General features: G+C 39.8%; 1 protein-coding gene across 14 annotated transcripts in view; it reads left to right on the top strand.

Moving 5' to 3' along the window:
* LOC131157157 (ruBisCO large subunit-binding protein subunit beta, chloroplastic) overlaps positions 1 to 27,049 on the top strand; it is a 37,591-nt gene extending 10,542 nt beyond the window's left edge. For 5 of the 14 annotated variants that reach the window (XM_058111089.1, XM_058111082.1, XM_058111081.1 and 2 more), the window contains exons 14-15: positions 26,497 to 26,620; positions 26,736 to 27,049. In XM_058111089.1, the coding sequence (XP_057967072.1) occupies positions 26,497 to 26,620; positions 26,736 to 26,749 (138 nt within the window). In that variant the 3' untranslated portion in view covers positions 26,750 to 27,049. Of the gene's footprint in view, positions 1 to 244; positions 561 to 26,496; positions 26,621 to 26,735 lie in introns of those variants that run through there. The other 9 variants (XM_058111077.1, XM_058111078.1, XM_058111088.1 and 6 more) reach the window with 3 other exon arrangements.
* The last annotated feature ends 394 nt before the right edge of the window (positions 27,050 to 27,443 follow it).

Genomic DNA, 27,443 nt, shown 5'->3' on the forward strand with positions numbered 1-27,443 from the left:
CACTAAAGGCTTACAACCCACTAAATATAAGAAATTAGTTTAATAAATTGTAGTCCACATGTAACGACCCCAAAAATAAATTCGGGTCACTACACCACGAGCATTCTAACTTGCTCTGCAGAAATATTGCCAAAATTAAATAATAATAAAAAATAATAAATCAAATCTAAATCAAATAAAAAAAGAAAATAAAATCACATAGTTCACATATCAAAATTTGAGTATTTTCTTGAATGATATGCAGAGCCTTCGGGTCGGTCCAAGCCTCCACGATGAACTCTCTCTCTCTCTCTCTCTCCCACCAAGGAAAAGTTTTACCCCAGATGTTGATAATAGAATGTGGACTTGGTTCATTCCTAAGGCAATGGACAACCCAAAAACAATACGAGGACAAGCTATCTTTGAAAGCTGCTTGAAATCCAAAAACATACACTGCGCGAATCTTGAGAACATGTACTCCCAGTCAGCAAACGACAAGTGCAGATGTCAAGTTAATCTTTATTGGTGTTGACAATGATGCTTCGTAGTTGTTGGCATTTTTCCTGCTTGACGACTCTTATATGCCTAAATAGCTCGTTCAGGTAGATGGTCTTGGGCCTGGCTTTATCATGCCTTGCTGAAGATCAACGCAGATATGCATTTGTGGGGCTTATTCACTATCGGAATTCTCTTTTTCATTGCTAGAGGGTCTAAAGGTTCATAGGAATAATCGATCTCCTTTCGATTACTCTCCTCTTCAATTATATGTAAGAACTTTTTTTAGGGCATTCCTGAGATATGTGACCCTTCTCATTCTCTTAGCATTCTGTCCAGGGCCTTTTTCCGTTGGCAGGCTTTCATAGTTTTGAAGGATTCAAGATAGCTGCAGCTTTCAGCTCCCTGCAATTTGATCACTTTTTCAAGCTTTCAAGTTGATCCCAAAAGACTCTGGAAGCCTATCCCCTTCATAAACACGAATTCCTTTTCTACATCTCAGTTTATGATGCAGGCTGATCAACAAATTTAAAATGTAGGCCACTAAGCTCAACCTGGATGCGATACTGCAGTCCTATGTACCCGATGGCCTGCTACTGTCCACTTCCTTCAAATTAACATTGAGCAATGAGGCAGTGAAATTCCGGAGTTTATATGTCAACATTCTTGCCATGCTGAGTCAATGAACAAAATTGGGAGTAAACTTCCCGGGCATAGTTGATTGGCAGAGACTTTTGAATCAACATCTCCTTCATCTCGATCCTCCCAATCATGGGACACTCAATTTGATTTCGATGGTGCGATGCCATATTAGCCCATCAAGTGCTGGGTGTCACTCTCTTCAAATTGACATTGAGCAAGGAGGCAGTGAAATTCCCAAGTTTGTGTCAACATTCTTGCCATGCTGAGTCAATGAACACAATTGGGAGTAGACGTCCTGGGCATAGTTCATAAACATACTTTTGAATCAACATCTCCTTCATCCGGATCAGCCCAATTATGGGACCCCTCAATTCGATTTTGATGATGTGATGCCATATTACCCCACTAAATGCTGGGCATAACCCATTAAACTGGTTATGATGAGGTTGACTCTGGCCTCAGCCTTAACACCTTGGTAAATAAAGATGTTCTCTATTGGATAAACCCATCATAGAGTTAACATGTGTAGTGAAAATCAATGCGCAGTGTGGGGAAACTGATCATACAATGCAGCAATCAACAATGAATAATATGGAAACACAATCACACAGATTATATGAAAGCAATAAAACAATGACACAACGGATTTATGTGGTTCGGCAATGCCTACATCTACGGGAGCAAACGACTGTAATTTTCACTATCTTGTGTCAAAGACTAAGAGTTGCAACATACAACATTGTATATATGCTAACCCTCTTCATCCCCCCGGAGATTTTCCCCTCGAAATCCCAACCTATTAAACTTCCCAATTTAAAATTCAAAACGACGTTGAGTAACCGAGCAAAATCGTCGACGATTTTAGACAAACCATCGACGGTTTACTCTTGAGACCAAACCATCGATGTAACCATCAATGACCTCTGCCAAACCGTCGATGGTTTCCCCCTAAGCCTGACTCGGTCGATGCAACTTTGCAAACCGTTGATGGTTTCCTCTGCAAACCAGCTTCTCTATTTTTCTCACCATGTTTTCTTTGTAAATGTGTTCCACTCAATATATGAACCACATATTTCAACAATCTCCACCTTGGCGAATATACACCTCTTAGGAGAAAAAACGAAAACATAACCCACAGCTCCACTTGGAACAATAGTTTGGAACGCTTCCCGTCTGACATCTGGAGACGTTGATCAAGTCCAAGCAATGCTTGAACTTATTAGTGGTAATAGACTTTGCAACATGTCTGTTGCATTCTCAGAAGAGTGAACAAGCAAGAGTTCATCAGAAGAAACCAATTCCCGAAATCTATGAAACCTCACATCTATGTGCTTGGTCCTCGCATAATGCACTTGATTTTTTGCCAAATAAATGATACTCTGAATATCACAATGCAGCTAAACTCCACCTTGCTGAATATCCAGCTCCTTGACCAATCCTGTAAGCCATGATGATTCCTGGGCAGCTTTGGCCACTGCCATATACTCCGACTCAGTTGTAGATAGTGCAACTAGAGACTGTACCATGAACCTCCAACAAATAGGCCCTCCCACAAGGGTGAATACATACCCTGTTGTAGATTTCTTGTCATCCAAGTTCCTTGCATAGTCTGCATCCATATATCTCATAGCTGAAGGATCACTCTGTTGCTTGCCGAACATAATGCCATAGTCTGTAGTAACCCTCAAGTATCCGAAAATCCATTTGACTGCATCCTAGTGCTGTCAACTCGGATTTGAAAGAAACTTACCACACTGGCAGCTTGTGCCCGATCCGGTCTTGTACATATCATAGCATACATCAAGTACCCCACTGCACTAGCATGTGGGACTTTTGATATGTCACAAACATAATCATTTGTTTTTGGGCACTAGGCAGTAGACAATCTAAAATGATTCGCCAACGGTGTACTTACTGGTTTGCATTATCCATGTTAAACCTCTCCAACACCCTCTCAACATAACTACCCTAACATAATCACAATGTCCCTACAGCTCTCTCCTTACAAATCTCCATCCCAAGAATCTTTTTGGTTGCACTCAAATCCTTCATGTCAAACTCTTTGCTTAACAAAGTTTTCAACTGATTAACCTTAGTCAAATTTCCGCAGCAATCAACATGTCATCCACATAAAGCAACAGAAAAATTAGTGAATCATCATCAAAATTTTTCACATAAACGCAGCAATCATACTCACACCTCCTGTAGCCAATCCGGATCATGTAAGAGTCAAAACGTTTGTACCATTGTTTTGGACACTATTTTAGCCCATAAAGTGATTTCCTTAGTTTACAAACCAAGTGCTCCTGTCCAGGTTGATTAAATCATTTTGGTTGTACCATGTAAATCAGCTCCTCCAAATTACCATGGAGAAACGCTGTCTTTACGTCCATCTACTCCAAATGCATATTGAAATGCACCACCAATCCCAACACTACCCCTGATGGAAGTGTGTCTGACCACAGGGGAGAAGATCTCATCATAGTCAACCCTTTTCCTTTGTGAGTAACTCTTTGCTACTAATCGAGCCTTGAACTTCTCTCCTTCTTTTTCTGATACCGCTTCTTTCTTCTTATACACCCATTTGCATTCTATCACTCTCTTTCCTTCTGGAAGCTCCACCAACTCCCATGTCTGGTTCTTATGCAATAACTCCATCTCCTCCACTATAACACCCATCTATCTACTTTTCTCTTGGTTGTGCACCGCCTCTTGAAAAGTAGTAAGATTCTTGTTACTAGTAATGAGTGCATAAGACACCAGATCATCAAATCCATACCTGAGCGGTGGCTTGATAATGCGTTTTGGTCTATGTATAGCTATATTATGATGTTGCTGGTCTCCTGAGTTAGAACTCTCTGCATTCTGAACATTGTCATCTCTTCCCTGAGTCTCTAATTCCACTCACACCACATGCTCATTGTTGCTACAGTTTTCTGGCACCTGTTTCTCTTCTTCTTCCGCCTAAGTACACTGCAACTTGGCTTTCTCATCAAATACCATATCTCTATTGATCACCAACTTGTTTACCTTTGGATCCTACAACTTCAACACTTTCACACCTTTATGATATCCTAGAAAAATGCACTGTCTAGACTTTGCATCAAGTTTCAATCTCCCCTCACTAGAAACGTGCACATAGGTTGGACATCCAAACACTCTCAAACTAGAGTTTTCTACCACACTGCCTGTCCACACTTCCTCTGCAACTTTCACATCTAATGATGCCCTTGGTGATCGGTTAATCAAGAAATACATCATATTTACTGCCTCTGTCCATAAGTGTTTTGCAAGTCTTGCATTCAAGCTAAGACACCGAGCTCGTTCAGTTATAGTTTTGTTCATCCTTTCTGCCACACCATTTGGTTGTGGTGTCTTGCGTACTGTGAAGTCTCTCCTTATGTCATGCTGCTCGCACAACTCCATGAACTTTGAATCAGTGTACTTTATTCCATTGTCTGACCTGAGGCATTTAATCTTCCTCTTGGTTTGGTTTTCCACCTCGGCTTTTCACAATTTGAACCTAACAAATGTCTCTGACTTGTGCTGCATGAAGTATACCTAGACCTTTCGTGAGTAATCATCGATAAAACTCACGAAGTACATATATCCTCCCCATGATGCTACTCTTACCGGCCTGTTGTGGAAATCGAGTATAGGATGCACAACGGAATAAGTAAACTTGCAACAATTGATGAAATACCAAGTAACAATTTATGCACAACCAGTATAAATGAGAAACAACAACAAACAACACAAGAATGGGGGCAATTGGCACAAGAGTTTCACTATAATGTGAAAGTACACAATACACTTTCATACAATGATCTCTCTCTATCAAAGTATGCCTAGAAGAACATAAATAACAATCCCTCAGAGGTCTCCCTCCAAATTCCCAACCAACCCCACGTTCCAATTCAAAATTTAAATTCTTTCTCGCAACCTAGATGCACTCATTGACGAGAACAGGGCACTCGTTGACGATGGAGAGAAGACCACTTGTTGACGAGTAGTCACGACTAGTATGACTACTCGTCGACGAGTCTTTACATTTTTGATTGCTTGCTCTCGGTATCTTAGAAACTCTGCAATTTTCAGCCTCTCGGTATCTACTTGTCGATGAGAACAAGACACTCGTTGATGAGTCACTGCTGCACTCTTCAAGAATTCAATCCATATGCTTTATGAGCCCTACTAAGTATAAGAGCCACATGTACAAATACAACACGGCCCCCAAACATTTGAATGAATGTAGTTGAGAATCCCCTCTGTCTTGTGTGTGGCTTGTTTTGACACCCTTCAAAAGATTTCTCTTATGAAGCTCCATCATCCCACGCTCACCTATATGCCCTAACAACATATGCCACAAGACACTATTATCTAACTCAGACTTTGCAGCTGCAGCTCCACCTACAACTGTGGTACCTAGTAGTGCATAGATATTTCTTGTTAATTTTTGTCCCTTCATCACCGTTAAGACACCTTTACACACCTTCATTACCCCACTTTTAGACTTGCAACTAAACCAGTTACAATCTAAAGTGCCCAATGAAATCAAATTCTTCCGTAGATACGGTAGATGCCTAACATCATATAACATTCTCACAACACTTTCAAACATTTTAATTCTGATATTCCCTATTCCAACAATTTTGCATGAAACATCATTTCCCATCATAAATATAACTAGAATTTATTTACTTGTAGGTGCTGAACCAATCTTTATTTGGTGTCATGTGATAAGAGCACGCCGAATCTAGGATCCAAGAATCCGTGAGGCGATCTGAACCCGATGAAACAGAAAGCATATCACCATCACTGCTCTTTGAGTCTCCTTCTTCCACTACATTCGCAGATTTTGATGAACCCTCTTGATTTTCTGCATTTCCCTTATTCTCTGGACAATCTGGTTTTATGTGCCCCCTTTTCTCACACTTAAAAACACCGTATGTCCTTCTCCTTCTTGGACTGGGACCGAGATTTATTATTACTTGATCCGTCCCGAAACTTGCTTCTTCTGCGTTCGTGGTTACCTTCACGACAAGTCCTTCACCTTGTGAAATTTCATCGCTGGCTTTCTTCTTCCGATGAAAACCTAACAAAGCACTTGTGGCTTTCTCCAAATTTAGGGTTTCTTTTCCCCACATCAGAGTTGTAACCAAAATTTCATATGTATGAGACACATGTAGGGAATTTAGTAGCATCAATGCCTTGTCTTCCTCCTTGAACTTCACATCAACCCGCATCAAATCACTAATGATCTGATTGAATATGTTGATGTGCTAGTTTAAATCTGAACCCTCTGCCATCTTAAGTCAATACAGTTTCTGCTTAAGATACAACTTATTCGTCAACGACTTGGACATATACCGACTTTCCAGTTTCTGTCAAATTGCTGCCGGAGATTCCTCATCCATGGCGTGATACAACACGTCATCAGCCAGACAAAGCCTGATAATCACCACAGCCTTTGCTTCCAATTCCTTCCAACTTGTTTCGTCCATGCCTTCCGGTTGACTTCTGTATAAAGCCTTCACCATACCTTGCTGCACTAATAGATCCTTAACCCTCATTTGCCATAGTCCAAAATTTCCAGATCTATCGAATTTGACAATGCCGAACTTTGCAGAAGAAATCCTTAAAGCCATTGTAACCAATTGCTATGATACCAATTTATAGTGCAAATCAACGCCCAGCATGCAAAAACTGATCATACAATGCAGCAACCAATAATGAATAATATGGAAACACAATCACACAGATTATATGAAAGCAATAAAACAATGACACAAAGGATTTATATGGTTCGGCAATGCCTACGTCCACGGGAGCAAATGACTGTAATTTTCACTATCTTGTGTCAAAGACTAGGAGTTACAACATACGACATTGTATATATTTTCAAACCCTTGGAGGTTCCCCCCCCCCCCCCCCCGAAATCCCAACGTATTCAACTTTCCAATTCAAAATTCAAAAACAGCGTTGAGTAATCGAGCAAAATCGTCAACGGTTTCAGACAAACCCTCGACGGTTTACTCCTGAGACCAAATTGTCGATGTAATTGTTGATGGTCTTTGCCAAACCGTCAACGGTTTCCTCTTGAGCCTGACTCCGTCAATGCAACTCTACAAATCATCGATGGTTTCCTCTGCAAACCAGCTTCTCTTTTTTTCTCACCATGTTTGCTTTGTACATGTGTTCTACTCAATATATGAACCATATATTACAACAATATGTCTCCCCCTTCCCTATTAAAATCGAGTGTGTAGACCTTGATGTTGTAGTTGGGCATAGGGTATGGTGATGAAAGTTACCTATATGTGAATTTGTTGTTCACTTGTTGGTGAAAGCAGCTGGAGGTGCTAGCATCATCAAACGTTCCCTTTTCTCTTGTATAGGCATCCAAGCAAGTTGACACTTTGGCTAATTGACTTTTGTGGCCCTTGATGTCCCTACGAATGTCAGTGCTGTCCTTGCTACTTCATTGAGTCACCGCGCGAGTTTGCTGCAGGAAGTTGTGGGCATGGTCCCACCAATCTTTCAAGTTAGCCACATCTTGTTGCACTGGCTCAAACTGGTCCTTGTGCACCATGGCTTTGTAGCTACAAGTTGATTGGGGCAAGCTCACAGTTAGGCCTTCAGTTGATAAAGGTGGGGTTGCAGTCTTTTTCTTTTTGGCTTGGGTTGAAAATAGAACATGTTTAGAATTAGAGGGAAACATTGGGCCTGATCCATGGGGTGCTGGGTTATATGGTAGGGGCTCAACAAAAATCTAGGCTTTAAATTGGATGGGCTGGAGTTGGCCTAACAAAGGGAAGAGAGGCCATTGAGTAGCCAAGATGGGATCAGGCAGACCAAAGTACTGGGGTATTTTGCATGGGATTGTCATAATTAGGGAGATGGGAAGGCTTTCTCGTGGTCAGTTGCAGCAAGTGGACGGATTTTTTGCCAATGGCAGTGGGTTTGAAGTTGCTTGCAGATAGGGCTGGCGCTACTTAAGGACATGAAAATAGGCTGCATTGTTGGAGGATCCTTAGGTAAATCACGATTTATGATTGTCGTTGCTGGGCGGATGATGAAGAAGACTGACAAGTTCCAATTGTTGGGGATCTAGGAGCAACAATCACACCACAAGAAAAAATAAACAAGCAAAATGAACACCAAGAATTAACGTGGTTCGGTCCAAATTGACGTACGTCCATGGAGCACACCAATCTTTACTAAAAACTGGAGAAAATACAAGAGGAGGAAGCAACTGCACTTCACTCAACTCAACTCACTCTTTCTCACACCTCTCTCTCTCCCTCACCTTCAACTCAATTACACTCGCCTTATATTTCATGCACACACATCTCCATTTATATAGATAGATGGATGGGGATGGATATAAAGGGAAGATGGTAATGAGGTTCAATGAGGTGATTCAATGAGATGAGCTAGGATTAGCACCGACACTACAACACATCAAAGCTGGTATTCTACAGCTCATCAAAGCTGACTCTCTACAGCTCATCAAGGTTGTCTCTTTACAGCTCATTAAGGCTCTGTTTCCATTACAGCTCAACAATCTCCCGCTTGGAGACGGAGATACCATCTCATCAACTAGTATATAGGTAAATGATGTGCTCAAATCTGTCTTTAAGCATGAAGACCAACTGAAGTTGAGCATAACTTTAGCTTCTCTGTAGTCACCACCTTTGTCAACATATCTGCTGGATTCCTGTTACTTTGGATTTTTTCCAGTGTCAACACTCTGTCCTCCAACAGAGATCTGACGAAGTGATAACGAAGTCCAATGTGTTTGGTTCTAGAATGAAATGCTGAGTTCTTCGTCAGATGCATCACACTATGACGGTCTGTCACGCCCCAAAAATTATACTGCTATAAATATATAAATGCTTTGATACCACAACATAACAACCTGATACCTGAAGTGAGCACCAGGTACACCTGTCCATAACTCTTCTCACACAACACAACGGAACATAAATGTACAAACTCCAAATGCAATACTAGAGTACTACCGTCTTCCAAAATACATGCACGAATCCCTAAATAACATCCGTAATACATCCCTCTGATCACACGAAGTCTATCCATGTACATATCTGTGTCTCACAAATACTTACCCTGAACAAAACCCTATCCAACCCTTCCTCAGAGACTATAAGCTTGGTTCATCGGATTTCCTGAAACGTTAAAGATTATGGGACTGAGACACATCTCAGTAAGACGGAATAGATTATTATCAGTGTGTGGCAACATGAGTTTAACTGTAGTAAAAACATATCCATTAATTAATTTAACTTTAACTGTGAAATCATATAAAACTATACTCATACCTTTATATATATTTCAAAATACTTTCTTTCCAAAACATACACTAGCCTATAAATTCCCGTGTATACGTAAATACACATATATGCATAAAAGAACTTCCTTAGATGGATAAACATTCAACGTCATGAATTAATCCCGCATGACCAGTTTGTGCGGTCCGAAGACTGGACTTAGCCATGACTAGCCTATTACCAGGCTAAGTCAAACTGTATTTGTATCTGTATCTGTATCTGTAATAGTAACTATCATTTTCCTACCCAACTAGTTCGGACTCCAGGGGGTAACTCTATTCTTCACTAGCCAAATCGACTGTATACCACTAACACTCTCTCAATAGTGTGACTGCATTGGTATCTATGAAGCTATAGTACCGTGCTTAGCTCTAGTCCATCAAGGTTCTTAAACCATATAATACGATTTATAAAACAATACAATAACATGATTCCAATTTCGCAATGCGACATAAAATTGTCATACTATTATTATATATATAAAATACTATAATACTGTAACTTTATATAAAACACTGCTACACTGTAGTTCTATGTAGAACACTGTCATTCTGTAACTCTGTATAAAATGCTATCATACTGTGGTTCTATATAGAACACTGTCATTCTTTTACTCTGTATAAAATGCTGTTATACTGTAGTTCTATATAGAACATTGTCATTCTGTAACTCTGTATAAATGCTGTCATATCATAGCTCTATATAAAATATTGTCATACTATAACTTTGTATAAATTTGTCTTATCATAATCCTGTATAAAAATATTGTAGTATCATTATTCTGTATTAATTTTATGCCACACAATTTGAGTAATAATTCATAATATAAAATCTGCATGGGATAACTATATTTTTCTGCTGAAAATAATGGTATAATCAACTTTAGAGTTTTACTCAAACTCATAAACCCAGTTTTTCTCAAAACATACATATATCAATTCAAAGTTTCCATAAGCCTGTATACTCAGGAAAACATACATTTTTTTTTTTTCTATAATCACATACTATAATTTAATCGGTTAAATTTCTAAAAATGTCTGACATAATTTATTCCCCTTACCTTAACCCTGGAGTGGTGCCTAGGATCCCCAAATAATCAATCTGCTCTGGTTAAATTGCAGAGAATTGACGCCGGGATCCCGAAATGATGTTTATCCTTCGATTCGGGCTAAAATTGAGAGAGAAATTGAAGAGAGAGAGTATCCCGCAGCCCTAGAGAGAGAGAGAGAGAGTGAGGAGAGAGAGTAAAATTTCTAAGAAAAATGACTTAAAGCCTATTTATAGGCTGCTGCCCTAAAGGAAACCGTCAACGGTTTGGTTTTTAACCAACCCGTTTTTACCTTTACTGACCTTCGGTAACTCAAAACCGTCGATGATTTTCCTGAGCTCCACAAAACCATCGACGGTTTGGTCTACACCAAACCAAATTTCCTCTTTTTCTTTATTATTTTTATTACTTCTATTTTCCGGGTCTCTACATCCTCCCCTCGTTATAAAAAAATTGTCATTGAAATTTGCTAACCCGTACTTATATCATAATTTGGAAATCACTGAATTGCTTACCCGATTCTAGGAAGAGCCGGCGGCCACCTACATAGTGGCCCCGTCCCAAATTTATTAATTACCTTCACTTATGGTTGAGGAATACCGTGGTTACAACAATGGTTTCTGGGAGATTATAAATATTCAAAGCAAAATTCTCCCAAAACCACTCAAAACTTAAAACCAATAACAAAAAGATTACAACTGAACAAATAAACTATACAACCTACTCTAACCAAGTCAATCACCATTTATTTACCTGAACCATTATTTTCACTAACTAACGCTGAGCCTCGCTGAATAGGTGTGGGTGTCTTTGACGCATTTTCTCCTCTAATTCCCATAAAGCTTCCTTAACTGTGTGATTGCGCTAGAGTACTTTTACCAACGGGATCTTTTTAGTGTGTAGTTCTTGTTCCTTTCGATCCAAAATCTGAACTGGCACTTCTTCATATGATAGGGTATCTCTAAACTTCAGTGACTCATAATTGATCACGTGTGAAGGATCTGGGACGTACTTTCTCAACATAGACACGTGAAACACATCATGGATCCTAGACAGAGCTGGCGGTAATGCCAACCTATAGGTGACCAGACCAATTCTTTCCAATATCTCAAATGACTCAATATACCTAGGGCTTAGCTTACCCTTCTTCCCAAATCTCATTACTCCTTTCATTGGTACAATTTTTAAGAATATATGATCCCTCACACTAAACTCCAACTCTCGACAGCGAGTGTCAGCATAACTTTCTGTCAATTCTGGGCTGTTTTGATTCTGTCGCAGATGAGTCTGATTTTCTCAGAAGTCTGCTATACTATTTCTGGCCCCAAAATCTGCCTTTCACAAATCTCGTCTCAGTATAATGGAGATCGGCACCTTCGACCATACAACGCTTCGTACGGTGTCATACCAATACTGGTCTGGTAGCTGTTTTTATAAACAAATTCAACCAGTGCCAAATATTGGACCCAACTACCTCCAAAGTCCAGCACACAAGCTCGCAACATATCCTCCAGTATCTAAATTATCCTCTTTGTTTGTCCATCGGTTTGAGGATGAAATGCTGTACTGAATGTCAGCTGAGAACCCAATGCTCCTTGCAAACTCTTCCAGAACTGAGATATGAACAGGTCCCGATCTGATACGATGGACACTGACACGCCATGCAGTCTAACTATCTCCTGTATATACAATTCTGCCAATCTACTCATGGAGTAGTTAACTCTGATCGGAAGGAAATGGGCAGCATTCGACAATCGGTCAACGACTACCCAGATGACGTCTTGTCCATGAAATACCAGTGGTAATCTTGTAACGAAGTCCATAGAAATATACTCCCACTTCCACTCGGGAATGTGAAGTGGTTGTAATAGTCTCGCTGGTTTCTGATGCTCAACCTTCACCTGCTGGCATGTCAAGCACTGATCTACGTATCGGACAATTTCTTTCTTCATATTACTCCACCAAAAAGACTCTCGTAGATCCCTATACATCTTAGTGCTTCCTAAATACACTGTATAAAGGGAACGATGCGCTTCCTGCAGAATAGTTCTTTTAATCTTAGCATCAGCAGGTACACATAGTCTGGTACGGAACTTCAAAATTCCATCATCTGAGATATTAAAATCTGCCCTCAGTCCACTCGACACTTTATTCACAATTTTCACTAACTCCGCATCTTTCATCTGAGCGGTCTTAATCCTTTCCTGTAAGGTAGGTTGAATTACCAGATTAGCAATGAGTGCTTGGTGATTTCCTTCTACTAATTCCACACTAAATTTTTCTAAGTCCATTCTGATATGATGTTGAGTTACCATTGCTGATATTGATGTACTTCCTGACTTACGACTCAACGCATCAACTACCATATTAGCTTTTCCCGGATGATAGCTGATAGTGCAGTCATAGTCCTTAATCAGCTCAAGCCATCTTCTCTGTCTCATATTTAGATCCTTCTGCGTGAAGAAGTACTTAAGACTTTCGTGGTCTGTGAAGATCTCGCACCTATTTCCATACAAATAGTGCTTCCAATCTTCAACGCATAAACCACCGCTGCCAATTCCAAATCATGTATCGGATAATTCTTCTTGTACTCTTTGAGCTGCCGAGAAGCATAAGTTACAACTTTTCACTATTGCATCAGCACGCATTTGAGCCTTTTTTGAGATGCATCACTGTAGATTACAAAACTCCCCTCTCCCAAAGGGATTGTCAGTACTGGCGCAAGTGATAAGTAGCTACTTTAACTCCTGAAAACTCTGTTCACATTCATCTGTCCATTCATATCTTACATTCTTCCTAGTCAACTTTGTCAGCGGGCTTGATAACTTAGAAAAACCCTCTATGAATCGGCGGTAATATCCTGCCAAACCCAAGAAACTCCTAACCTTATGAACATTTTTCGGTCTTACCCAGTCCACTACTGCCTCTATCTTCCTCGGATCCACAGAAATACCACCCCTGGATATCACGTGCCCGAGAAATGTGACTTGTTCCAACTAGAACTCACACTTCTTGAATTTGGCGTATAGCCTCCTTTCTCTTAACACCTAAAGGACTATCCTAAAATGATCCTCGTGCTCCTCGGGGCTCTTTGAATATACCAGAATGTCATCAATAAATACCACCACAAATTGATCCAAATACTGATGGAAAACCCTGTTCATCAGGTTCATAAATGCAGCAGGAGCTTTAGTCAATCCGAATGGCATAACCAAAAATTCATGATGGCCATACCTGGTTCGGAATGCAGTCTTTGGAACATCCTCTGCCTTGACCTTCACTTGATGGTACCCGGATCGAAGATCAATCTTAGAGAAAACCTGTGTTCCCTGGAGCTGGTCAAACAGGTCATTAATACGGGGTAGCGGGTATTTATTCTTAATCGCCACTTTATTTATTTCTCTGTAGTCGATACACATCCTCATCGACTGTCTTTCTTTTTCACAAAAAGCACTGGTGCTCCCTAGGATGACACACTAGGCCTGATAAATCTCTTGTCCAACAACTCCTGTAATTGTTCTTTCAATTCTTTCAACTCCGCTGGAGCCATTCTGTACGGAACCTTAGAGATCGGAACCGTTCCCGGAGATAGGTCGATAGCAAACTCCACCTCACGCTCAAGAGGTAACCTCGGCAAATCCTCCGGAAACACGTCAGTAAAATACCTTACTATCGGGATACCCTCCAGTTTTAGTTATTTCATCGATGCTTCTTTCACACAAGCCAAGTAACTCTGACATCCTTCCAAGAGTAACCTTTTTGCTTGCATGGTTGACAGTATCTGTGGCAAGGCGTGCACGCACATCCGAACAAATCTGTACTTCTGCTCCCTTGGAGGTCTGAACACTACCTCTTTCTTGTAGCAATCAATACTGGCATAACTAGAAGCTAGCCAATCCATCCCCAGAATCACCTCAAATCCATGCATGTCGAGGACCACGAAATTAGCAGGCAACGTCCTTCCTTGAATACTGATCAAAATTTTTTTGAGTACTCTACACATCGCTACGGTTCCTGTCGGTGTAGCCACTGATAAATCAACATCTGGTGGTTGAGCTTCTATCCCACATAACTTGATAAACTCTTGCGTTATGAATGAATGAGTCGCCCCTAAATCAAACAACACAACAACTTTATGTGACAAAATTGGAATAGTACCTGTCACCACGTCATTGGCGTCCTCCGCATCTCCCGGTGTAAGCGCATACACCCGCACCTGGGCGGTGTTCCTCTACTGGTTGCCTCGGTGTGCTTGGTTGTTTCCCCAATAACGGTTAGGAGCAAGTGCATTGATTGGCGGTGCATGACAGTTTCGTGCGATGTGGCCAGGTTGACCACACCGATAGCAGGCATTTGTTCCAATTCGGCATTCCCCCCAATGCCTCCGATCACACCTAGTACAAAGAAGGGGTGCTGGATTACCCTGAGGAACTCGGTGTCCCACTACCTGCCATTGGCCCACATTGTTTCTCCTCCACTGACCCTGACTGGTACTTGCCTGAAAATCAGGAGGTGTGAGTCTCTTCCTCTGACTCTGTACCCCTGTGCCCCTCTACCGACTTCTCTCTTTTACGGAGGCTTTAACCACCAACTCTGAGAAATCCCGTACCTGCAAAACCGCCACCTGCTCATATATCTCATGTATCAAGCCCCTCTTGAACCTCTGCGCCTTTCTGGACTCATCTGGGATCATGTATGGGGCGAAGTGAGACAGTTCCACAAACTTGGCGGCATACTGTTGTACATATGGCCCTGGGTTAGACTCAGAAAATCCTCCACCTTAGCATCCCTAACGGAGGTGGGTAAGTACCGATCGAAGAAGATTTCCTTAAAATGACCCCAGGTCAGTGCTATGTGTACTGGCCTCTGCTCCTCCAATAGCTTCACTGCTAACCACCATCGCTCGGCCTCACCCGTCAACTTGAATGTGGCATAGAGAACTTTTTGCTCGTCAGTGCAGCGTAGTACAACCAGAATCTTCTCAATCTCCTGTAAGCAATTCTCTGCAATAATTGGGTCGGCACCACCTGAGAAAGCTAGGGGATTCATCTGGGTGAACTGCTCTATGGTGTAGCCTTACTCAGCTGGTGGGCAACTCTGCTCCTTGGAATTCCGTGCTATTTCCGCCATGACCTGCTGAGCAACGCTACGCAACACTTGATCTGAATCGCTGCCACCCATACTGGAAGCCCCCACGTGGCTACTACCTCCAGTATTCGCGTTATTATTCCCGGAGTCCATTATGAAAATAGGACAGGAAACAATCTTAGAATTCCAATGTCTTAACGTGACTAATACGATTATCTAATTAAGAACACAGGTTAACATCCACATTCCCAATAGGCCGTAATACACAACTTATACACAAAATCATCGACTGTTTTTTTGATACCTATGAAACTGTCGACGAAAAACTTGAGATCCCGAGAACCTATTTTGAAGAAACCGTTGACGGTTTGTACCCGCCACACAAAACCGTCGACAGTTTGGCCCAAACCCTTCATTAATCCGTTTTTTATATACACTTAGCCATTTCAAGGATCAAGTCTCAAATCACCACAAAAATTATGACTTATCCAACCGACTAACGTCTCAAGTTCCAGTCTCTCAATGTAACGCCCTGTATTTTTTTTTTCTTCATTTTTTTTTACAGTCAAATGCCTCTGATACCATAATGATGATAATAAAGTCTACTTGGTCCCGAGGTGGGGTACCGGGGATACACCTATCCATATCCATATTTTTCTATGCAACGGAAAACATTACCCTATTAAACTTTAAGTACAATACCAAAGTACTATTGACTCCCAAAAATATACATACTGACCCCCGAAAATCATCAAATCCTCACAGTCTATAAAAACATATATATATATATCCAGTCCCAAAATAAAAACATACCCTCACTAATAGAAATCTACTCCTCCTCTATCTCGGAGCTCGGTTCATCTGACGTCCCGAATTTCCTGAAATGTTAAGATCTACGGGATGAGACACTTCTTAGTTAGCGGAAATAAATTATTATCAGTGTGTGGCAATAAGTTTTAGTGTATCACATCATTTTCATAAAAATATTAATTTAACTGAGGAATCATAGAAAACTGTTCTCATATCCATATACATGTATATACAATTGCAACCATACATTTTTCCTGATAATATAATCATGCTAAATAAATATTTTTGTGTACAAAATAGCATATCTATCAAAATATCATCATACGAGTGTATCACATCTGTAATGAGGAAACCCATTCATATCATCGTCATGTAATAACCCCACATTATAGGGTTGTGCGGCCCGAAGGCAGGACTTAACCCTGGTTGGCCTATTCGGCTAAGTCAAAATACCTTGTCTATAGTACGATTGACCCACTGCAGCCTGGTCCGGACTCAGCGGCAATCAACATCTCTCCGAAGGCTCAATCGACTTCCATTACCAACACGCTCCCCGAGTTGTGTGGTTGCACTATCTCAATCACTAGCAACGGTACCGTGCTCTCATATCATTAACCAACCTATAAATTTCTCTGTATATGTAAATACACATATATGCATAAAAGAACTTCCCTAGATGGATAAACATTCAACGTCATGAATTAACCCCGCATGACCGGGTTGTGCGGTCCGAAGACTGGATTTAGCCATGGTTGGCCTACTACCAGGCAAAGTCAAACTGTATCTGTATTTGTATCTGTAACTGTAAGTACAATTTGCCTATCCAACTGGTCCAGACTCCAGAGGGTAACTCTACTCTTCACTGGCCAAATCGACTGTATACCTCTAACACTCTCTCAATAGTGTGGTTGCACTGATATCTATGAAGTTACGGTATCGTGCTTAGCTCTGGTCCATCAGGGTTCTTAAACTATATAATGCGATTTATAAAATAATACAATAGCATGATTCCATCTTCACAATGCGGTATAAAACTATCATACTATTATTATATATATAAAATACTGTAATATTGTGACTCTATATAAAACACCGCTACATTGTAGTTCTGTATAGAACACTATCATTCTGTAATTCTGTATAAAATGCTGTTCTATATAGAACATTGTCATTCTGTAACTCTGTATAAAATGTTGTCATACTGTAATTCTATATAGAACACTGTCATTCTGTAACTCTGTATAAATGTTATCATATCATATCTCTATATAAAATATTGTCATATTATAACTCTGTATAAATATGTCTTATCATAATCCTGTATAAAAATACTGTCATATCATTATTTTGTATTAATCTCATGCCACACAATTTGAGTAATAATTCATAATATAAAAATCTGCAGGGGATAACTTTATTTTTCTGTTGAAAATAATGGTATAATCAACTTTAGGGTTTTACTCAAATTCATAAACCCAGTTTTTCTTAAAACATACATATTGATTCAAAGTTTCCATAAGCCTGTATACTCAGGAAAACATACATTTTTTTTTTTTTTTCTATAATCACATACTATAATTTAATCGGTTAAATTTCTAAAAATGCCCGACATAATCTATTCTCCTTACCTTAACCTTGGGAGTGGTGTCTAGTATCCCTAAATAACCAATCTGCTCCGGTTAAACTGCAAAGAATTGACACTGAGATCCCGAAATGATGTTTATCCTTTGATTCGGTCTGAAATTGGGAGAGAAATTGAAGAGAGAGAGAGTATCCTGCGGCCCTAGAGAGAGAGAGTGAGGAGAGAGTAAAATTTCTAAAAAAAAATGACTTAAAGCCTATTTATAGGCTGCTGCCCTAGAGGAAACCATCAATGGTTTGGTTTTAAACCGACCCGTTTTTGCCTTTACTGGCCTTTGGTAACTCAAAACTATCGACGGTTTGGGCTATACCAAACCAAATTTCCTCTTTTTCTTTATTATTTTTATTGCTTCTATTTTTCGGGTCTCTACATTGCCGATGTGCAAAACATTTCTCACTTGCTTTATTTCGAGCTCTGTTAACAAACCTTGAAGCCAAATCATCTCTTTGCTGGCTTCTTTCATTGCTACGTACTCAGCTTCTGTAGTGGATAGGGTAACAATCTTTTGTATTTGTGACATCCAACTAACAGTTATTGTGCCAATAGTGAACACATATCCGGTGGTGTTTCTACAGTGATCAACTTCACTAGCAAAATCGGCATCAACATACCCTTGAATTTTCAAATCTCCTTTGGCGAAACATAGGCACTTATCAATAGTGCCACGTAGCTACCTCAAGATTCACTTTACTGCTTCCCAGTGAGTCTTCCCTGGATTTGACATGAACCTGCTGACAGCTTCCCCTGCTTGGCCAATGTCTGGTCTGGTACAAACCATGACATATATGAGACTTCCAATTGCTGAGGCGTAAGGTACCTTAGCCATGAAGTCTTTCTCTTCATCTGTCTGGGGAGCCTGATCCTTGGAGAGGCGGAAGTGACCGGCCAATGGTGTATTTACCACTTTGGCGCTACTCATGTTGAATCTCTATAAAACACGGCTAATATACTCCGACTGAAATAACCCCAATGTTCCCTGTTGTTTATCTCTGGAGATCTGCATCCCAAGTATCTGCTTTGCTGAGCCCAAGTCCTTCATGTCAAACTCTTCTGACAATTGCTGCTTCAATTTTTTGATCTCTTCTATATCTAGTCCTGTGACTAGCATGTCATCGACATATAGTAATAAAATGATATAGCTAGACTGATACCTCTTGAAGTAGTAACAGTGGTCGGTATTGCACTTCTGAAAATCTTTCCTGCGCATAAAGCTGTCAAATTTTCAGTACCACTGCCTGAGAGCTTGTTTAAACCGTACAAGCTCTTCTTTAATCTGCACACAAGATTCTCTTTACGTTTCACTAAGAATCCTTCTGAATGGTGCATGTAAATCTCCTCATCTAGATCTCCGTAAAAAAATGCTGTCTTCACATCCAACTGCTCGAGATGTAGGCCCTTCGAGGCAACAAGGCTCAAGAGTGATTTGATGGTTGTTAGCTTCACAACTGGTGCAAAGATGTCGGTGTTGTCGATTCCTTCCTTCTGCTCAAAACCTTTGACTACCAACCAGGTTTTGTACCTCTTGCAGCCATCATGCTTCTCTTTGATCTTGTACACCCACTTGTTGTGAAAAGTCTTCTTATCTTTGGATTACTTAACTAGTTCTCACGTTTTGTTGGAGGTGAGGGACTATATCTCGTCCTTCATCACAAGCTCCCACTTGCTCGAATCTCTAGCCTGACATGCTTCATCATAGCATTCGGGTTCTCCTCCATCCGTAAGAAGTAAATAATTCAGATACCTTTTATTTGGTACATGGAGCCGAGAAGATCTCCTAAGCTTCGGAGCTGGAGTAGGACGCGGTGGTGTGACGATCTATTCCACAGGTTCCTCTGCCTAAGGATTCTCGACATTTTTCTTTTGTATCTCCTTCGCTTGAAGTTTCTCAATGTTTTTCTATTGTGTCTCGACACCTTCTAGAACATCATCCAAGTCTACATAGGTTGTTTTATTCAAAATTGGTTCTGTGGGTTTTGTTGTGTGTCTGTTCTTTACATCATTTTTTCATTAAAGATCATGTCTCTGCTTCTGATTACCTTCTTGTTTTCATCGTCCCAAATGCGATACCCATACTTATCTTCACCGTAGCTGGTGAAGGTGCATTTCTGGGACTTTGGATCAAGCTTGTTTCTGACATGATCACTAACATACACATATGCAACACAACCAAAAACTTTCAAATGTGAAAGTCTCACCTCTTTTCCGCTCCATACTTCTTCTGGTAGTCTATGGTCCAATGGTACTGATGGACTCTTGTTAATCAAGTATGTTGCTGTGTTGACTGCCTCTGCCTAGAACTGCTTTGGTAGGCTTGACTGCATACACATACTTTTGGCTCTTTCAGTCATCGATCGGTTCATCCGCTTGGCTACGCCATTTTGCTGGGGCGTACCTGGCACCGTTCTTTTCATCTTGATACCAAACTCATAGCAGAATTTCTTGAATCTGGTGTCTTCATATTCACTATAGTTGTTGATTCTCAGCTTCTTGATTTTTAAATCAGTTTCATTTTCAACCATTACTTTCCAAATCTTGAAAGCATCAAAGACATCTGATTTATATTTCAGAATGTAAACCCATACTTTCTGAGAGTGATCGTCAATAAATGTTGCGAAGTAATTCCTTCCGCTTGTGGATGAGACGGTCGTCGGTCCCCATACATCTGAATGGACTAGTTTAAGTTTCTCCTTCTTTGGGGTACGAGTGTATGTTTGGAAACTGGTCCTTTTTTGTTTTCTGAGTATACAATCCTCACACATGTCAATCTCTACTGACCGTAGATCACTCAAATTTTCCTTTGAGTGCATCACCCTGAGTCCCTTCTCGCTTATGTGACAGAGCCCTTGGTGCCAAATGTTGCTATCGTCATTTCTTGTAGCAACTGAAATAGACATGAAGACATTAGAGGTCACATAAAGTGTTCCACTTTTCTTACCTCGTGCAATCGTTAGTGCACCCTTTGATATCTTCCATTCATCGTCAATGAATGTTGTGGTGTATCCCTCATCTGTCAGTTGTTCAACTGAGATCAAGTTTTTTCTCAGGTCTGGAATATATCTGACATCCTTCAGCTTCCATGCGGACCCGTTCATCTTGATCTTCACAATTCCTTTATCGGCTATGTTGCAAGGTTGATCATTGCTAAGGTATACCTTATCGAAGTCACCTGGTGTATACACTTTTAGGCAATTTCTACTGCAAGTGACATGAAATGAGGCTTCAGAGTTTAGGTTCCAAGACTCCTTCTTGCTCTTCAAAGAGCATATCAACGTATCACCTTTTTCTGAAGCGAAATTTGCTTCTGTCTTCGCCTCATATTCTTTCCTTGGACCTTTGCATTGATTTCTATAATGTCTGGTCTTTCCACAGTTTCAACACTCAATGTTCTTTGCGCCCTGGGAACCTCTGGGATTTCTGGACCTGGACCGCCTGATCCTAGATCTGCTACTATTGTTTGATCATCCATGCCTGCTTCCTTTCCGTGAATCTTTCCTTCGGCTTTTCATGTTCAAGATTGAACTTGAAGTGGAAGCATTGTTTGACTGCATCCTGATCTCTTTCGTCAAAATCATGCTGATGACCTCGTCATGCTTCAGTTTTGATTTTCCTGCTACTCTACTGATCGCAGTAATGATACCTTTCCAACTCTTGGACAACTGACTAAGAATCAGTAAAGTACAAATTTCATTGTCAAACGTGATTTCAACTAAGGTGAGTTGATCTGACAGCTTGTTAAAATTGTTAAGATGTTTACTAAAACTTTCACCTACGAGGCATGTGCATGGTAAACAACTTTTTCATTAATTGTACCTTATTGGCGGTTGATGGCTGCTTGTACATGTTGGAAAGCGCATCCATAAGTGATTTGGTGGTTGTCATGTGCTTGATGTTGAAGGCAACATACTTTGCCAGCATCATCCTAATTAGTTCCGAGAGCTTTCCGATCAAGCAACTCCCACTTGTCCTCCTTCATGGATTCTGGCTTTCTCTTCAGTGGTAAGTGCAATTTCTTACCAAACAAGTAGTTCTTGATTTACATCTTCCAGAAACCGAAATTGGTGCTGTCAAACATCTTGATTCGCCTATCTAGAGATGGAATCAACTCAAACGGACAGCACGGTTGAATCCGAAACGGCCGAAAACCTAGGCAATCGTTCGACTCGTTCGAAAAATGGACCTGAAATGGCTCCGAAAAGCTTGGCTTTTTGGTCAAACTTTGTTAAACTTAACAGAATATCCTCCTTTTTAATGGAATATGTTGACGCCGTTACTGATGCTGTTTGCTGACGCCGTTTGCTGACGTGGCAAGTGGGTCCCAATAGCTGATGTGGACTGCGGCTGTTGACGAGGCTGTGATGTGGATGCTAACGTCAATTTTTGTTTAAGCTGCAGTAGGCGCATGAGGGACATGCCGTGGGCCGGTCGGCGTGTGGGGGCGCGTGAGGTCATGTGCTGGTGACCTGGTGGCGCGTGAAAGCGCGTGACAACGATGATGGACTACCAGAAGCGCGTGTGGGCGCATGTGGGCTCATGGCCTATGGGACCTCTGTTCGAGCTCTAGTTTGCACCGTTGGCTTCGTCTCGTCAAGAGGAACAAGCTGGTGTGCTCAAAACTTGGTTTTGAGATACTAGGCAGAGGCTCCGATCTGGCGATTTTGCTTCAATTTGGCGGTTTTGCTCCAATTTTGCGGTTTTGCTCTGATCTGGCTCTAATACCAACTGTTGGGGATCTAGGAGCAACAATCACACCACAAGCAAAATGAATACCAAGAATTAACGTGGTTCGGTCCAAACTGACCTATCTCCACGGAGCACACCAATCTTTGCAAAAAACAGGGAGAAAATACAAGAGGAAGAGAAGGCAATTGCACTCCACTCTACTCAACTCACTCTTTCTCACCTGTCTCTCTCTCTCTCATCTTCAACTCAATTACCCTCACATTAAATTTCACGCACACACATCTCCATTTATATAGATGGATGGAGATGGATATAAATGGAAGATGGTAATAAGGTTCAATGAGGTAATTCAATGAGATGGGCTAGGATTAGCACTGACACTACGGCACATTAAAGCTGGCATTCTACAGCTCATCAAAGTTGGCTCTCTATAGTTCATCAAGGTTTTCTCTCTACAGCTCATCAAGGCTCTGTTTCCATTATAGCTCAACACCAACGATCTCATTGGTGATGAGGTGGTGCTGGTCTACAACATAAATTAAGGTTCGGAGATAACTTTTTGTGGGTGCATAGATGAAGGGTGGGAGATAACTCATTTATGGGTGCTGTGCTGTGGAGACAACAGATACCAAGGATGCTACCATTGATGGAAGATTGATGGTGGTGGGACAATGGTGATGGTACAGAATGTAGGCTGGCTTTGATACCAAGTTGAAGTCGCATGGTTGCACTCAAGAAACACACACTCTGGATACAAACCCCTAAACAAGAACCCAAGTTCAATTCAGTAGTCCACATGCCACCAACTAAATATAAGAAATTAGTTTCCTAAATTGTAAAATATAAACTTTCTTCACTTGCTGTAAAGAAATATTGCCACAATAAAATCATAATAAATAATAAATAAAATCATATAACAAATCAAATCATATCATCAAATCGAAACCTTGATATTCAAATAAGAATCTGGACGTAATTTTTGAATGATATGTAGGGCCTCCGGGTTGGTCCAAGCCTCCACAATGAACACTTCCTCTTGCCATCAGTTGTGCTAAGTTCAATATAGCATGAAACCTGCACGTCCCTCAAATGTTGTTGAAATTTCAATTACATCCTTGATGTTCACATTTGTCAATTTATTCATGTAGTTATCCAATTTATAGCATGGTTATCTGACTGACAATATATTTAATGAAGCTGCTGACATGGCCAAGATTGACCATGTAGATAAATATGACATAAATGTAAAAAAAGAAAAAGGTGCAGTTTTATAACAATATATTTTTGATGAAAAAAAAAAAAAAAAAATCTATCATGGATTGAATGCACACACTCTGGATACAAACCCCTAAACAAGAACCAAGTTCAATTCAGTAGTCCACATGCCACCAACTAAATATAAGAAATTGGTTTCCTAAATTGTAAAATATAAACTTTCTTCACTTGCTGTAAAGAAATATTGGCATAATAAAATCATAATAAATAATAAATAATAAATAAAATCATATAACAAATCAGATCATATCATCAAATCAAAACCTTGATATTCAAATAAGAATCTGGACGTAATTTTTGAATGATATTAGGGCCTTCGGGTTGGTCCAAGACTCCACAATGAACACTCCCTCTTGCCATCAGTTGTGCTAAGTTCAATATAGCATGAAACCTGCACGTCCCTCAAATGTTGTTGAAATTTCAATTACATCCGTGAAGTTCACATTTCTCAATTTATTCATGTAATTATCCAATTTATAGCATGGTTATCTGACTGACAATATATTTAATGAAGCTGCTGACATGGCCAAGATCGACCATGTAGATAAATATGGCATATATGTAAAAAAAGAAAAGGTGCAGTTTTATAACAATATATTTTTGATGAAAAAAAAAAATCTGTCATGGATTGAATGCACAGTGGCTGCCAACTAGTGCCTATAAATGTGGGCAATTTTATCGTATATTACCTGCAGCTATAAGAGTTTGGAAAGATTATTTTGGATTCCAAGGCTTCAGTCTCCTCTGCAATCCCTCTCATGCTGTGCTTCCAGAGCCTTTAAATTTCTATCCAATATATATGGGTCCCAAGGTCCCAAGGACATTTGGGCAAAATAATTTTAGGTCGAATATTTTTTTAAAAATGACTATTGTCCTCAATTATGACAACATCTACCATATATCCTATGCTAGTGTGAGCGTCTTCAAATTCCCATACAAAGTCTATGGGTTGCAAGGTCTTTAGGACACGTGGGTAAATTATTTTAACTTGAATGTTTTAAAGAAAGACTATTGTCCTTTATTCTGACAATGCCAACTGTAGTCAGCTAGACAAACTCCGCTGTTGCATATGTAATTAATATGGGCACCCTCCAAAAAAAATCCTTACTCTAGTGATAATTGCACAATCAGCTAACCTTTGGCCAATTCGAAACTTCTGTTATGTGTATGTATAAGAAATAAGAAAATGTCAGAGGAATAGAGAAAAAGCGCTTTGATACCTGTATACAAAAGTAAATGATATATTCAAATTTTTAATAACTTCATGGAATTAAATTTATGATTCATACAATCAAACTTTGGCAAAAGGTAATTAAACAAAGAAAAGGTTAGAAATGGAGGCTTCAACGAGTTAGTTTTATGCCCAGAAAGTAACTACAAAAGCTATGTATTTTTTAAGAATAGAGAAAAGATTAAACTTGATGGTCAAGAAATTAATAGCACTATTAGATTTCGATACCTTGTATCTATTATGCAAGTGGGGATAAATTGAAGATGATCTAATGCTTAGATTTAAAGCATGTCAAGTAAAATGGAGAATTGCTTTGGGTGTGTTGTGTGATTTGTGTAGAATACCATTAAAATTAACAGGAAAGTTTTATGGGTTGGCTACAAGATCAACTCTGCGTATGGATCAAAATGTAAGGAAAATAAGAAACAACATATCCATAAAGTAAAAGTTGCTGAAATGTGAATACTGATATGGATGAGTGGGATAATATTAAAAGAATGAACATATTTGCCGTAAGTTATACACCACATCTATAGCATATAAGATAAGGGAGGGGCGGCTGAGATAGTTTGGGCACCAGCGAGGAGTGAGATAGTGAATGGTTTCTGTCGGTGGTAGAAGGGGCGAGGGTAGATGTAAAATAACGTGAAATGAGATAGTGAATAAGGTTGTTAGGAGGAAATTTCCCAAGATATTAGAAATTAGCATAACTGGATTCATGTGGTCAACCCTACCTAGTAGGACTTAAGGCTTGGTTTGTTGTTGTTGTTGTTGTTGATGTTATACAAAACTTTGAAAAATGTAATCTTATTTTATGTGTTGATATCTTTGCAAACAACTCAATTATGCACTATTCTTGTAAATATCAGGTAACTTCTTGGGGCAGTCTAAATTACTACAAATTTTAATTAAGTTTAACCTTTCAATCCAATTTCTCACATGAAATTGATTTCAATTTTTTTGCCTAAATTTTATTGCACACTGCCACTGGATTTCCAACTTCTTCTCTGAGCCGAGTATTGGGCATATTGCTATTGGTTTTGTGGATGCAATATGAAGTGTTTGATAAATAGTTACTATCAAATTCATTGAATACCTACACAAGGATCACATCACGGCGGATATTTGTATCATCCAAACTAACTGTGGTGTTTAGGATTTAATTATAATGCATTATACTTGCAGGATTGAAGAGGATTTCTTACTTTTATATTAGGCAAACTATTGATCAAAATATGCTTTTCAAAATAACTAGGTGATAAGATGCTGCCTGGAGCATGCAGCTTCAGTTGCAAGGACCTTCCTCACATCTGATGCTGTGGTAGTGGACATCAAGGAACCTGAACCTATTGCTGCAGGAAACCCCATGGATAATTCAGGTTTTTACTGTTGATCATAAACTCAACATGCTTCTCATGATTTCTAACTTCAAACTTATTTTTTATAGCTCTAGTATAGTGTGATGAATCGTTTGCTTTTTGTGCTTGTAATTAGGTTATGGATACTGAGATGTGGAGCCTTGCTATGGCAAGGACATCCCCTGTTATGACGGGTACGTGAATATTGAAAAGGTTCAAGAAGAAAGCAAGCATATTGAATTAGCTGTTAAATAAGAGACCTACATTTTTTTTTTCATCTCTCTCTCTCTCTCCCCTTTTCTTTTTTGGGTTTTCCTTTCTAAATTTTCCAATCACAGAGATGATTATCTTGATTTTAATTCTAGTGCAGGTAGCTTGCGAGAATTATGGATGTGTTGAATAAGACAACTATTTCACATTTGAGTATGGTTAAATAAATTTTTTTGTCTATACATGGTGTTTTGGTTTGCTAATCTTCCAAGTTGTCAATGTGATCATATTTCTTTTAACTTCCTGCTAGTGCAGGTTCTATTTGTTTTTGATGTTGATGTGGTTGTTCTTCTAGTTTTGTTCCTCCAATGTTCCGGGTTTCTGGTGTGGAAATATATATGGTCAAGTTTGTTTTTCTAAAATCTCATGCTTATTTTCATGGCCTTTGCAACCCCCTATGCTAAAATGCTCTAGACACACCCTAGGCTAATCTGCCTCGGAAGGATCCAAACCTAAGAAGGATTCAATGTAACTGAGTATTAAGGATGGAGAGAATATAAGAAGCCTCATTAAATCTGCAATAAACACCACGACATTTTTTTGTCTTGGAGTTGTTTCTTTAGATGCTCAACCT

This window comes from Malania oleifera, chromosome 6, assembly GCF_029873635.1.
Source record: "Malania oleifera isolate guangnan ecotype guangnan chromosome 6, ASM2987363v1, whole genome shotgun sequence".
Taxonomy (NCBI): Eukaryota; Viridiplantae; Streptophyta; class Magnoliopsida; order Santalales; family Ximeniaceae; genus Malania; species Malania oleifera.